At 40.2% G+C, this 15,088-nt stretch overlaps 1 protein-coding gene across 2 annotated transcripts in view; it reads left to right on the top strand.

The window, feature by feature from the left end:
- iqsec2b (IQ motif and Sec7 domain ArfGEF 2b) overlaps positions 1 to 15,088 on the top strand; it is a 59,483-nt gene that overhangs the window by 34,939 nt on the left and 9,456 nt on the right. The window contains exons 1-3 of one of the 2 annotated variants that reach the window (XM_053624334.1): positions 12,574 to 13,684; positions 14,076 to 14,358; positions 14,576 to 14,893. In XM_053624334.1, the coding sequence (XP_053480309.1) occupies positions 13,623 to 13,684; positions 14,076 to 14,358; positions 14,576 to 14,893 (663 nt within the window). In that variant the 5' untranslated portion in view covers positions 12,574 to 13,622. Of the gene's footprint in view, positions 1 to 12,573; positions 13,685 to 14,075; positions 14,359 to 14,575; positions 14,894 to 15,088 lie in introns of those variants that run through there. The other variant, XM_053624335.1, reaches the window with a different exon arrangement.

Genomic DNA, 15,088 nt, shown 5'->3' with positions numbered 1-15,088 from the left:
CATGGCGGAACTATTTTTATGGTGCCGAAAAGAAAACATATTTACTGGATCAGTTTACAAGCATGCACTTCCACAGGCTTTCCTGATTAGATCTACGGGTATGTTAATTAAAAACTCACAACCTACTGATATTCATTTCAGTGCTAATCATTCAGTTCATAAATCCAGGGAAATGTTTTGTCAGACTGTAATGCTATGCTATTTCTTGCAAACCATATATTAGTATGTCAGACAATAAAGTACCTTACTTCCTTACTTATGTACAGACGGCTCCAGAATATATCTTGTGTGTGTATGTATACATTAACTACACAAGGATTTATCTTTACCACCCTGAATTGTATGGACAGATTGTTTACCTGAGCCAACTTTTTGTTGTCCGAATATGATTTATAATTGAATTGATTTAACATTTGAACTTGTACTGATTTGATCCTATGTCTGAGAAAGCTCAAAAGGTCCGTTCGTGAGCACGCTCCCTAATATTTAATATAATATTTAAAGGAAAATTATTATTGAGTCGCAAAAGAAATCTTTAATGGAATAACCTCCAACTGACAAAATACTGAACCTGAGATTCAGCCTGGACTCGAGCGACTCAAATGGTTACCAGCACATGGGTACTTTACTGAATGTTGTGTAACACAATGACTTGTAGATGCCTTTGTTAATTTGATGGTAGGGTTGTTTTTGTTTTTTCCTGTCATAAAGTATCACTGTTATACAGTAAGGTGTAGAATAGCACCACTATCTTGAGCTGATTTAATTGTATGATCAAAAATCAGTACAGTTTTGCCCAGTTATATTGAATTATTTACTTAAAGCATTGTGTACAATAACATATAAAAGATTGTAGTAACTGAACCAAACTTAGTGATTAACACATCACAACAATACAATTATAATAACATTATGCTGTTTCAGTTTCATTCGTTTCAGATCAAATGGATCGCTCCCGAATTTCAATGATGCATTCTTGAATAATAAATATGAACTGAATGAGAGTTAATAAATAAAAGGGATAAAAATAATAATAATAATAATAAATAGAGGATTCAGACTTTTACACCAGATTTTAAATGCTGATTTGGTTGCAAGTGTGTTCAAAGATATTAAGGACACACAGAACTTGTGAGCTTACAAGTCTAAAATGTGCTATTTAATAATGTTATTATTGTTTAAAGTGAAACCTAATTTGACATTTTAAATATTTATTTTTGTCTCATCTGTCCACAGAAACCGGTTCCCGTCAAATTTCTAGTAGTATCTAGCGAACTCCAAAAAGGCTTTCTTCACACTTTTCTGGCACACATTCTAAATAGCTTGTTCACATGGATTTGGTGTTTAATTGCAGATTTGGAGACTTTGGTGACCCCAAACTATTACCATCTTCTGCAAATATCCAACAATGATCCTGGGAGAAATTTTAGCCTTGCAACATGTAATTATCCTCCTCACTGCATGGAGGCAAAGTACACTTGCCTCCTCTTCTAGACAGGTCCATTACACTTCTGAATATTTGCCCTAGCAATAGATGTACGCGTTTTCAGTCGGAACCTATGCGTAATCTATTAAGGTCAACATAGTTTTGTCTCATTTCATTTGTGTATTCTCTGACGTTCCCCGTGTTTATAAATGTCTGAGGGAATTTGTGTTCACCATGACGCTGGCCAGAGCAAAGCTGTTACTGAAGCTGTATGAATGAATGAATACTGCTTTGAATTATCTGTCAGCTGTCAGTTATGTAGTTGATGGTAATTTACATTTTTATTCTATACATAGAAGAAAAACATACACTCACTGACCACTTTAATAGGAATTACACCTGCTCATTCCTGCAGTTATCTAATCAGCCAATCATGGAAAAAGATCAAGTGATGTTTTCCCAACAATCTTCAACTGTCCAGATTCAGTGAAGCTGTGATCAGTGTAGGTTCAGATTCCTGTTCTTGGCTAACAGGTGTAAGACCTGATGTGGTCTGATGTGCTGTTGTATGCCATCCTCCTCAAGGTTCAGCATGTTGTGCATTCTGATATGCTTTTCTGCTCACCACTCTTGTAAAGAGTGGTTATTTGAGTTGCTGAAGGCTTCCTGTGCGCTCAATCCAGTCTGGGCATTCACCTCTGACCTCTCTCATCAACAAAGTGTCTCTGCCTGAGAACTTCAACTTACTGGATGTTTTTCACACCATCCTCTGCGCAAAACACTAGACACTGTTGTGTGTGAAAATTCCAGGAGTTTCTGAAATACTCAGACCGCCCTGTCTCTCACCAACAACCATGCCACAGCCAAAGTCACTGAGTTCACATTTCCCCCTATTCTGATGTGAACATTAACTAAAGCTCTTGACCAGTGTCTGCATGATGTTTTGCACTGCAGGTTGCTGCAGGATCCATAACTTATATAACAGAGATTACTGTACTTTAGTACAGGCAAACAAAATCCAATGTGTGCGATCTACAGTGTTGAAATAAAGCCATTAGAATGTTTTACAACTGCTTGAAATATCTTTTTTTTTTTTTAAAAAAAACCCTGTTTCTATGTCTCCCTCACTCACACACACACACACACACACACACACACACACACACACACAATTAGCTGTAATTAATACCTGGCACTGACATATCTTTGTAATCCACGTGTCTGAACTGAGTGAGTTTGGCTCCACCTCTTGACTGAAACACACCCACCATTCCAGTATGAACTCAGGAAAAGAAAAGGCACTTTTCAGTTTTTCTCTCTCTCTCTGTTTTTTTCTCCCTATATCGCTATATCAGTCCATGAGGTGTGTCACTTACTTTTGTTGTACTGACAAGAATATCTGAGGAATTTTAAATATCCGGCTGTGTCTTGAATAAATGCGTGTGCGTGAGGTGTGTAAGTGTGAGTGTGTATGTGTGCACAGTGACACCGGACTGATCTGAATGGAGACTCTTGGTAACGCAACATGATGGTAAGTTTGACTTTTACTAGTTCTGCTTTGGTGTTCATTTAAACTTCATCATTGTTACCCAGGAAAACACATAGATGTTTGTTCATGTATCCCTATTTTAATGCAGAGCACTTTATGCTTTTAGGACTTTCTTTACCTAAGGGCAACTAGTATATTAGTGGCACAGTGTACTTGGGTTTAAAGTTTCAGTGAAACAAAGCATGAGCTCATAAAAAAGTGATTTTATAAGGTCACATGAAAGGTTTCTTTTTTATTGCTGAAATATGTAAAAGTAACCAGGCTTTATTTAAATATTACTTCCTCATCAGTGTGTGTGTGTGTGTGTGTGCGTGTGTGTGCTACATTATGTGAATGCAGAGGCCAAGCCCTTGACTGACGTCAGCTGTAGTCTGTGTTTAAGAGAGCGGTGGAGAAGGTATTAAAGGAGTGCAGTCAAGGGTAGAATGTGATAATGAGTGGGTGTGGCTTTTGTATTTTAGTGTGTGTGCATGTGTGTGTTTGTACTTGATGCTCTTTGTCATGCTGACATGTGTATTCATGTATATTCTGTTAAACAGCAGGTATGAAACATAAAGAATTATGTTCCTCGCCTCAAAGTACTACTAAATTGTGTCCAAACTGGTTCAAAAAGGCAGATGGGAAATACTACAAAATAAAATTCAGTGAAGTTGAAGTCAGCGCAATATGTATGGACAGAACAAAGGACAATAAAGCGATTAGGAGGATTAGAAATACAGTCGTATCATTAGTATTAGATGACAAGAAACATCTCCCTATTGGCATCACCGTACAGTGAAGTTCAGAATTGTTGGTACCCTTCAAGGCAACACATTATTCCTAAAAATAAACATTACGGATAGTTATTCAGCTATTGCTTTTTAAGCAATTGGAGAATCTTACGATAAAACTATGCACTGTTGCCATATATTTAACCCCAAGATATCAATCATTATCAGTCATATGTTATTTATTTTATAGCATATGTTTCGCTCAAGCACATTCGCCTCACGCGTCCAGGGTCGGGGGTTCGATTCCCACCGTGGCCCTGTGTGTGCGGAGTTTTCATGTTCTCCCCGTGTTGCGGGGGTTTCCTCCGGGTACTCCGGTTTCCTCCCCCAGTCCAAAGACATGCATGGTAGGCTGATCGGCATGTCCAAAGTGTCCGTAGTGTATGAATGGGTGTGTGAATGTGTATGTGATTGTGCCCTGCGATGGATTGGCACCCTGTCCAGGGTGTACCCCGTCTTGTGCCCGATGCTCCCTGGGATTGGCTCCAGGTTTCCCCGTGACCCTGAAATGGACTAAGCGGTATAGAAGATGGATGGATGGATGGATGTTTCGCTCATTTTCATGAAGGGTGCCAGTACTGGAATTGACAGTATTTGTGTTTGTTTTAGATATGTTTTTGTTAGATAGTATGTAAGTAACTGTAAGTAAGGAGTAACACACGACAGACTATGCTGTTATACGAAAAAAGAAATACATGTCGGGGGGATGTGGGGTGATACAGCACAACCAGCTGAGTGCCTCTACCCCCGGACTGCATTCATTTTGTATAACAGCAAGGTCTGGAGTGTGTAATTCTGCTTATACCACAGTGATTTGCACTGACGGTTACAATGTTTAATTTATGAACTAAAAAACGTCACGCATTTTAACGGGATATAGATTTAATGTTGTGGAACGTCTGAGAGATAAGTTAGTTCTTATATTATAGCCACGAAAAACTGTCATTCCCTCACCGGCCTCTCTCCCTCTCTCTCTCTCTCTCTTTCTGTCTCTCTCTCTCTCTCAAAAAACTTTGTCCTGAAGACTTTCCTGTGCTGACAAACACTCGAGACTCCTTCCATAAATATTAAATAAATGTCTCCTAACAAAAACATCCCCACATCAACGATGACACATTTTACTTTCTTGTACAACAACATGTTTTGTAAATCCACTTATTATTGGTCTTAGATTATGTGGAGCATAAGTCCCTGTGTATGAACTGTCACTGTACAAACAATAACATATTGGAACAGATCATTGATATTTAACGTATCGTTCATGTTACATTCGGGACTACCTCTGCTGTTATACGAAAAGGGCGCACACTGTCTATCCAATCAGATTCAAGCATTCAACCACGCTGTGGTATAAATATAGGTATTTTCTGTGATGGAACGTGAAATTTTACTACACACATTATGGCATATGAGCACAAACATCTCATTTCCTTTGTAAAAGAGGATTTATTGACACTGTCAGAAAAATATTTTGCATGCTCCATCTTTATGCTCGGGGGTATTTCTGTTTCTACTAAATTTTTGTATTTTATGTCCATATTTAACATGAGTTATGTCTCTCTCTGCTGCAACGATGTGATTGGCGTGATTGATCAATAAGTCTTCCACCCAATAAACTTCAATATCACGCTTTGGTTTATCCCTCCAGCTTAAGGGTCTACCTCCGGACCCCCAGTATTGTCGGGAACGGTCCCAGTGGTTTGTGAGTTTATTTCGATGACAGGGCTTACTAACAGATACCACCTATACCAGGAGAAGGGTGCACGATTAGGAATAGGTTTGTATGTATGAGTGGATGTGCAGGTCGACATCTAATGATTTGTGTCTAGTCTGCAACAGTAGTCTACGGTCAGGGAGCTTTGGGGCGTAAGAAGTGCGGCAGCAAAGTCATGTCGTCTAACCTCTGTCCTTGTCACGTGGCTATATAGTACGCACCAATGAAGTTCAGTCCTCCTAAGACAGGGGTGTCCAATCTTATCCGGAAAGGGCCGGTGTGGGTGCAGGTTTTCATTCCAACCAAGCAGAAGCCACACCTGAGTCTATTGAATGCCATGATCATCTGATTAAACAGGTGGAATCAGGTGTGGCTCCTGCTTGGTTGGAATGAAAACCTGCACCCACACCGGCCCTTTCCGGATAAGATTAGACACCCCTGTCCTAAGAGTACAGTTTCCGTGTCGTCAACATTTTCTTCAAAAACTATATGTCTGTGATTTTGCAGGCTACAAGATACCACTTAAGACCGTCTATCGTGGAGTCGCGTGGGATTGGTGTGTTGATGTGTCGGGGTGTAGTGTGTCATGTGTGTGGGTGTGTATATGCAGATCGTTGCACATGAGCGTAGGTCCTCCTAGAGGGCTCTTGATAGAGAATTACTAGTTCTCCTATTGCAGTCCCGTCTTCTCCAGCACAATGCTTGGCTCTGGCACCCTCCTGCAGTGGCTCGCAAGCATCCATGTGGCTCTCTGGTTGACTTTCACTGCTGAATGAGTGACATTCATCCATGTCCGCTCGAGCATTTCCTAGGAAAACAGGGTCTAATTTGTTAGTGTGTGCATCACATTTGCATACTGCAATAGCTTTAGAGAGTAGAACTGCGTCCAGCGGCTCAGAGACTAGTTTGTGGTGGGCTATGTGTGTTCCTGAACTCACCAGGAACTTCCTGTGTTTCCAAATTGTTCCAAAATCATGTACTACGCCAAAAGCATATCTACTGTCTGTGTATCTACTGTCCCTCAGCATGTTTACATGCTTCTATGAGGGCGTACAGTTCAGCTGCTTGTGCTGACAGGTTTGAGGAGAGACTTCCTGACACGACAGTCTCATGTGCGGTTACCACAGCATAGCCCACTCGATTTTTACCTGTCTCTGGATTGCGTGACGCTGAGCCATCCACGAAAAGGATTAGATCTGGATTTGACAACAGGACATCCTTCTTGTCAATTCTAGGAGAGCAGAGTTCGTTAGTCAGTACAACACAGTCATGTGGTTCCCCATCTTCCTCTGTGGGAAGGAGAGTAGCAGGGTTAAGGACAGCACATCGTTTTATAGTGACATTTGGCATATCTAGTAGTATAGTGTTATAGCGCAGCCACCGTTGGGTGGACAGGTGAGAGGTCTTTTGTTCAAGCATGAGTAATGACACTTCATGTGGTACCAGAAAGGTCAATTCCGAGTAACCTACCAGGTCTCTGGATGCCACCACAGCTTTCTCAGCTGCTGCAACTGCTCACATACACGGAGGAAAACCTGCTGCTACAGGGTCTAACTTACCAGAGAAATATGCCACAGGTCTCAACTTGTCTCCATGTTTTTGTAACAAGAAGGAGGTCATGCAGCCTGATTTTTCGTACACAGTGTGCACAAAATGTTTGGTGGGGTCTGGTAGCCCTAAGGATGGAGTTGTCTATAGAGCCTGTTTTAATTCTACAAAGGCTCTCTCTGCTTCCAGCGTCCAACTTACCTGTGAGTGAGCCGTCAACCCCGATGCGTGTGCAATATCTCTAATAGGTGCATCGAGAATGGAATAATTTGGAATTAAAGTCCTACAGTAGGAACACATCCCTAGGAAAGATAGGACCTGTTTCTTCGTCAGGGGCTTGGGAATCTTCTGGATTGTAGATACTCTGTCAGCTGAGAGTTTCTTTCCCTTTGCAGAAATGTCATGACCCAAGAACCTCACTTCTTGCTTCACAAACTGTAACTTTGAGAGACTGGCTTTGTGTCCCTCCTTAGCGAGATGCTGCAACAATTTAATGGTGTCAGTTTGACACTGTGCCCTGGAGGGGGCGCAAATCATTAGATCGTTGATGTATTGAAGCAACCCGGAACCTGGGGACAACACTAAAGATGCCAAGCTATCTTTCAGCACCTGGTTATAAATTGTTGGTGATTCACAATATCCCTGACGTAGACGAGTGAATGTGTAAGGACGACCGTCAAACATGAACGCAACCCAGAACTGGCTATTTTTGTCCAGAAGAATACTGAAAAATGCAATAGCTAAATCTACGACTGAAAACCATTCGCTATTTGCCGGAACCTGGCTTAATATAGTGTAAGGATTTGGCATGTCTGGCACAGACAGAAAAAGTTCAAAATGTGTGCCAAATCTCTAGACATTCAATTAATCATATAACTTATAGGTTCAATAGAATGTAAAAGAGTTTACCCGTGAGGGCGAGTCCACATACAGCAATTTGGTAGGACTTACAGGTTTCTCTTCCTTTCTTTAAAAAAAAAAAAATATATATATATATATATATATATATATATATATATATATATATATATATATATATATATATATATAATTATTATTATTATTATTTATCTCAGTAAAATTGACTTGTGCGTTAAATTTGCCAAATATATCATGTACCACTGATATGATGGAATGAGTCAATGGGGCATGCCACTTGATAATAATCCGCCGCAAAAATACTGCGCCTCTTGCGTTTCTTAATAAGTACTTTCTTTACTTATTTATTGCTCGAACCGGACTCTTTCCATTAGCAAATATTTTACCGTTATTATCTCTCTCTCTCTCTATATATATATAGATACCTGTCGGTATATATCTGTTTTGAAGCTGTGATCTAAGAAACACCAAGATCTCTGCCGTCGCAGAAGTTCCTGGAACTTCTTATAAGAAATCGCTCCATGTAATACTTCTCTCAATGTAATACGCGCATTTCTTATATCATTGACTCCCTTCCATACAGACAGCAATACACAATGACGTCATAAAATTCTAATTCTAAATCATTGACTCCCTTCCACACAGACAGCAATACACTATGACTTCATAAAATTCTAATTCTAATTCTAAATTCTTGATGCTTCCTACCAGTCAGTGGAAAGGCTGCATCGGTCTTTTACTCTGCACAGCAAAGCCTCCGGTTTGTTTGTTGGCCTAGAAAAGCTGAAAAGACTCGCACAGCCCACACAGGGATACCAAATTGTCATGGAAATTAGACAACACTCGCAGACTCGTCCTCTGAAGGTAAAAAGGTTTATTACAGAAAGATGGTTAATACAGGCTAGAATAAAGCAGGATAGAATAATGAGTGCACTCTGAAGCGCTTGTGCTGACCCACTACTATATATATGAAAAGCAGAGCATGACACACTTCTGTGTACCGATAAGAAGCGGTTTGAGGCAGTTCAAACGGGCTTTGTTTTAGGGTCTTGGAAGATGTACAGACGAACCTTGAACAGAAGAACATGTTTGTGTCTCTGTAAGCAGATAAACATTCTGTACTGATCGCAGTGACATGGCCTTCTTAGGTGTTATCCTCAGATGAACAGAAAAAGAACAAGAACAAAACTATTACAAAGTAAAAATGAGTAATTTCCCTCACACTGTCAAATTGGATTCATATATAAAGTATGAGTCTGCTTTGGGTCACCTTTTCATCTTTTCATCGAGCTGTCAAGTATAAAGAAAATTGATATCCTCCCTAATCTGCTTTTATTTCTCTTCAATCCCAATATTGGCTTTCCACTGTCATTTCTTACTGAACTGTATCCTTTATCTGAGGACCCGGTGTTTGGACATACACAGCCTGTTCCCAATCCCACAGCTCATTTCCATGTGAAACATTAGTTAAAAACGGGCTAATTTTAGCCGTCCTGCTTGCTCTTGCATAACTTGGCAGAAGAAGCAAAGAAAAACTGTGATGACACGTCATCCAAATGCTTGGCATGTCTGTCTGTGAACTTACTCACATGGTACATTTTTGTGATATTTGCCTTGCAGTTTGTCTACACAGTCATAGCTTTGAACTGTAGGGTTCATGTAAATCATGACCCATGATTTGATACTCAATTATTAGTTCTTTTAGAAATTTTATTAGTATAAAATTGAAAAGAAAATTGATATAATTTAAGGCAGAACCATGATTATTGTACTCGACATTTAAGAGCAGCTTTGTCGAAGAACTTGTTGAGCAGGTCATAACAAGTTTTCTTAACAAGAAGAACATTCCTTATGGCGCGTCTTAAGTAAAAAAAAAGTGGAATTAAAATAGGGAAAGTTTGTAAACCTAAATGAGTGTTAATATTAAACAGTCACTTTATGTCTACCTGCCATAGACATTACAGAACATCTGTATCTGCCTGTGAGACTAGCTGATGGAGATTTTTATTCTTTCTTTAGTGATTACTTTTGAAGGGTCTGTTAAATAACATGTAGGTCTAACACACTTCAAAAGAGATCTCTATGGCTGTCTCAGCCGGTATCTTACCAGTTTGACTCTAGAAGGGCCTCAAGAGGAACTAAAAGACATCAGGGGTTAAGTAAAGTATTTAACCCCAGGTTACAGATATTGTATAGTTCCAAGCTTCCTAACAGGGTTGTACATGAGACACAGTCCCATTCACCCAAACTGCACTGTTGAAGATTAGGAAAAAGGCAGGTGATGTCTGGCACCAACAAACATACCACAGTCCATCACAAAGTTTACTCATTTTGATTTTTGATGTGAACATTAATTGACCTTTATCTGTATGATTTTATGCATTGTGCGGCTGCCGCATGATTGGCTGATTGGATAGTCACACGAATAAGCAGAGCTACAAGCGTTCCTATTAAACTGGCCGGTGAGTTTATAACCAAATCGACTCAGAAATGGCGAAAGGGACACAAAATTAATGTTTTGCATTGACCTCTGAGCCACTGTATTTAATCCCTGTTGAACAGCTGTGGCCTGTAGTGAAGAAGGCAGTCCGAAGGCCAAGGATATAAAAGAGCTCTGCACGGATGAGTGGTCCAAGGTCCCTCCACAAGTGTTCTTTAACCTTGTTTATTTTTTATAGCAAGAGTGCAGTCTGCCTGAATCATTTAGCTGTTAACCAGGGTAAACAATTTTGAAAATCATAATCAACCAAACACTATAATTCATATTTGTATTGTGAGCAATACATTTGAAACATTTTATACATTTTAATGAGTACTTAGGAAAACAGGTTGGCTTCCTGCCTGTCCAAATTGCTGACTTTCACAGCAGCATGCATGAACATGTTTACAAACAGGAAACGAATCAAACGAGTTATCTAAAAATAAACTCATGAAGTTCTTCCGTTCATGCTGGCTCTGATCTGCTCATTTTGCTTATCTGTCATCAGTATGCAAATGATAACCCGAGGTCGTGCAGCACGTGGAAGACTGTGTGCGATCCTGGGAAAACACAATGTAGGGATGAGCATTCTTTTTACCAATAACGCAAACAGTAATGTGACTTTAAAAACACTTGGCTACCTCCAATACCTCCAATTAACATCTTTGGTTATAAAGATAGATGCCCCATTGGGAATTAGGTTAGCTGTCTTATAATGAGGCACTGGATAATGTATATAAGTATATGAGGATAAAGTGGTAGCTATCAGCCATTTGTTTAAATATTATCACATATTTAAGCACAACCTTTCTTGCATCTTACATAAAGAAACATTTAAAAAAACAAAACAAAAAAAAAAGGGATCTCTAAATAATGAGACAGAACAAGCCCCTCCTCTACTTGTGCACTGTAAATTGTTCTGTTATCCATTATGCAGTGTAGCCTGAGGCTTTATGAAGTCTTTCTTGTGTGGCTTTCTCAAGTACGAACTACAGACTTACAAAATGTGAATGGTTTAATCAGTTCAGAGGATTGCTTCGGTCTGATTTTTCTTCAGAATGAAAGCAAGATTCCTTCTACAGTACACCTGATACCACTGCTTTGACTCCAATTCCCCTTAGCACTCTTATGTACGAGAGGAAGGGGTTTAATTCTGGCTTTTTTAAAATCCAGAAATATTGGACAAAGTGTATTTTGTATGAGATATTTAAGGGATTTAAGTTTACAGCTGCAGAACTACTGTATGAGGAACATACAGAGCTATTACATAATGCAGCATCATGCTGATTTGAATGCTGTTTTTACTTGCAGGTTTTTTTTTGTTTTGTTTTGTTTTTTACACTTTTATTTATTGATCTTCAACTGTTACACCTATACCAAAACCCTGCGCTACCAAAGAATCATGGCAGTGCCTAGTACTCATTGGGACCTGAGGGCAATTGTAATATTTGTTATATTAGTAGTCTGCTGCCAAATGTAACACTGTAAATCATTTCCACAACTCGCACTCGCAACACGCTCCGTACAAAACCTCGGTAACCATAGCAACTCCATCTTTTCTCTTTCTCGAAGGACTGTCTCTCCTCCCACACTGGTCTCACAGCAACTGTCTCTAAGCAACTCGGATTCCTCCTTTCTGTGTGTATGTGAGTGTGCGTGTGGGTGGTCAGGGAGTGTGGCGGGAGCAAAGGGTTAAAACAGGTAACAAAGAAGAGAAAGTGTGATGTGGACACACACACACACACACACACACACACACACACACAACTATCTTATCTTTATGGAGAATTTCTACTGATTTTTGTATTAATGCAGCTAAATAACACTACGCCTACACTTACATCTATCCTTAAACCTTCAGTAACAAAAGGGAAGTCTTTTTTGTATTTTCATTAAACACCCCCACAAGGTCAAAATCGTCACATATTGAATTTCTAGCATTACAGGGACATTTGGTCCCCACAAAGAGACAAACCTCCTGAAAATTTAAAACTTTGTATAGAAAACATTTGGTATTTTCTAATCATGACAGAGATGACTCAGCGTTTCACAACACAATGCGGCTATATGATGCAGCTGCAATGACGTACATCAGAGGCTTGGCTAGAATTTGCAGAATGTCACCCTGCATGGTATGTGGCACCCAAAAAGACTAAAAAAAAAATTCACAGAATGATAATAAGACAGTAACATACGGTACATGTGTTCCAAATCCTCCAATAACTTCCTGGTATTACAGTTTGCTCTATTGTAAAACTTTTTTTTCCACATCCATTCCTCAGCTTACTTTGTAAGCTGTTAAAAGTTGTTTTTCCCCCTCTATAATAAGAGCGAATCATATAAAAGTCTACAAATGCAAATCTCTGAGGTCAAACTAAGACGTTTAGGTATGCATACTGCTTCAATGCACTTCATGTAATTCAAACAGCAAGAAGGAAAAAGGGAAGGAGGGAGTAGGGGAGGGAGGAAGGGAGGTACATGGACATGTGACCAGGTGGTGGTGACCTCCTGACTTTTTACATAACAGCTGAGTTAACTTGTAGAGCTAGTGGATTGTTAAACTTGGGATTTCACCAAGGGGCTTCCCTGTGCTTGGTCACTAAATGGACATGTGTGTGTTTGTGTGTGTTTGATTGTGTTGGTCTGTCTATGGCTGTACAGTAAGTTAACATATCTAGTTATAATTTTTTATCTCCCTTTTTATTGTTGCTCTCGGAAACTTTGTATGCCTTTCTGCAGTAACAAATGATTTGGACGGAGGTTATTGTCATTGCTTTCCTGTTCTAGGGTCTGATACATGTGGTTAAAAGGTGAAAAGTGCTACACTGTGTTTTAGGATATAGTGTGTATTGGTGTATTGGAATGACGAGATACATAATCACATAGTGGAACACAGGACACGGACAAGTGTTGTTTAAAGTGAAGCACATTTGCAGAAGGTGGAGGAACATTAGAGGAAATGACACAGGCTTCATCAGTCTTTTGGATCCAGATTGCTGGAAATATGCGTCAGTCCCTGCAGTCACATGCTGCGATGTTTCCTGTCGCAGACCTGACATGGGCAGTGGTACTGGGGAAACAGTGACTGCCTACGCAATCACATTATTTCCAGATAAGAGGACTTTGTGAGTTGTAATTATGTCATAAGCATTGTGGTTGGCTGTACTTATGCGTTAGGGAGTTGCTGACGAACTGACCGAATAGCAAGCGCAACGCTGTGGTGATTTTGTGCTGTGTGTTTATGACTGTGTGTATGTATGAATCCATCAGTGTTACGCAGCAGGAAAGGAGACATGCTCCAGGGGGCTGAAGCCTACAAGTGAGTCTGTTCAGAGCTGTATGATGGCACATACAGCACAGTTTCTACAAGTCCTATTCAATGTATGACTCTTAGAAGCAAAATAACATTAATAGACCCTAAATAAAATAATACAGTGGTGTTCCATTTTACCAAAAGTTATCAAATCTATCTAGCATAGACAAGCTGCATGGCAATTGAATTTTTTGAAGACATAAAAAAATAGGCAAGTCTTAAGTATTTGTAGAAGAAGTCTTAAGTAATTGTGGAAAATTTGTAAACTCCGATGTCTACTTCTGAAAATGCAAAGTCGTGGAAAATGGATTGAGTTGGTGATTTTTATCTCATGTCTTTATGCAGTGTTTCACATTTGAAAGTTCCTTTTGTATTCTCTATTTTACTCCAAATGCAGTGTTGATGACGAGACTCGGGCCTTAGACTCAAACCCCTTCTCAGACAGCAGTAAAGCCCCTTATCAGCATCGCTCAGACTGCTACCGGGAAGGAAGCTGTGGCCCCCCTGCCCCCCGGGGGCCAGTTGTGGGCCCTCCAAGCCCAGCCTGCCTCACCTGGGCACAGCGGACCCGTAACCAGCCAGCTAGTCTGGCCTTACGCAAACAGGAGGAGGAGGAGAACAAGAGGTGCAAAGCTCTGTCTGACAGTTATGAGCTCTCAACTGACCTCCAGGACAAGAAGGTACAGCAGTTATGATATACAGAAACCTCTGTAGTTTAAAACCATAATGGTGGCTGGAGTGGTCAGTGGTGTATTTTCACCATTTTCATTAAGGTTCTGATATATACTATGGTGTGAACTAATGCCAAAATAGAAAAACATCCTAGACTTTTACAGACAAGCTGATGTTAAGTGGTCTGATTAACTTAGAACTGACGAGACCCATGGTATTTTCCAGGTGGAGATGCTAGAGAGGAAATATGGTGGCTACTTCCTGAGCAGACGAGCAGCACGCACCATTCAGACTGCCTTCCGTCAGTATCGCATGAACAAGAACTTTGAGCGCCTGCGCAGCTCAGCTTCCGAGAGCCGGATGACACGGCGCATCATCCTGTCCAACATGCGTATGCAGTACTCATTTGATGACCGCCAGCCTCAAGCACAGCCACAGACCTGCCACAGTCCCGGCATGGGCCCTCCACATTCACCTGACCTGGAGCCCGATTCACCTGCCCAACCAGAATATACCCATTTAGAGGACTCATTCTCTAAACAGGTGGGGGTACTATCTAGCAGTAGTAAAGCTCAGCAACTGGAATTGTAGTATAGTCTCTAACTGTTCTGGTTGAAGGCTGCTCTCAAATCGTAAAGGATGCATATAACATAAGCTTTCAGAGTTAATATTCATATATTGGTTCATTGGCATGGTAAACCTTCAAGGATCCTAATTGATACAATTGATGCATTGTTG

The sequence above is a fragment of the Ictalurus furcatus genome, chromosome 5 (assembly GCF_023375685.1).
Source record: "Ictalurus furcatus strain D&B chromosome 5, Billie_1.0, whole genome shotgun sequence".
Lineage (NCBI taxonomy): Eukaryota > Metazoa > Chordata > Actinopteri > Siluriformes > Ictaluridae > Ictalurus > Ictalurus furcatus.
Note: the sequence above shows the minus strand (reverse complement) of the source record. Positions and strands in the feature narration are given on the sequence as shown.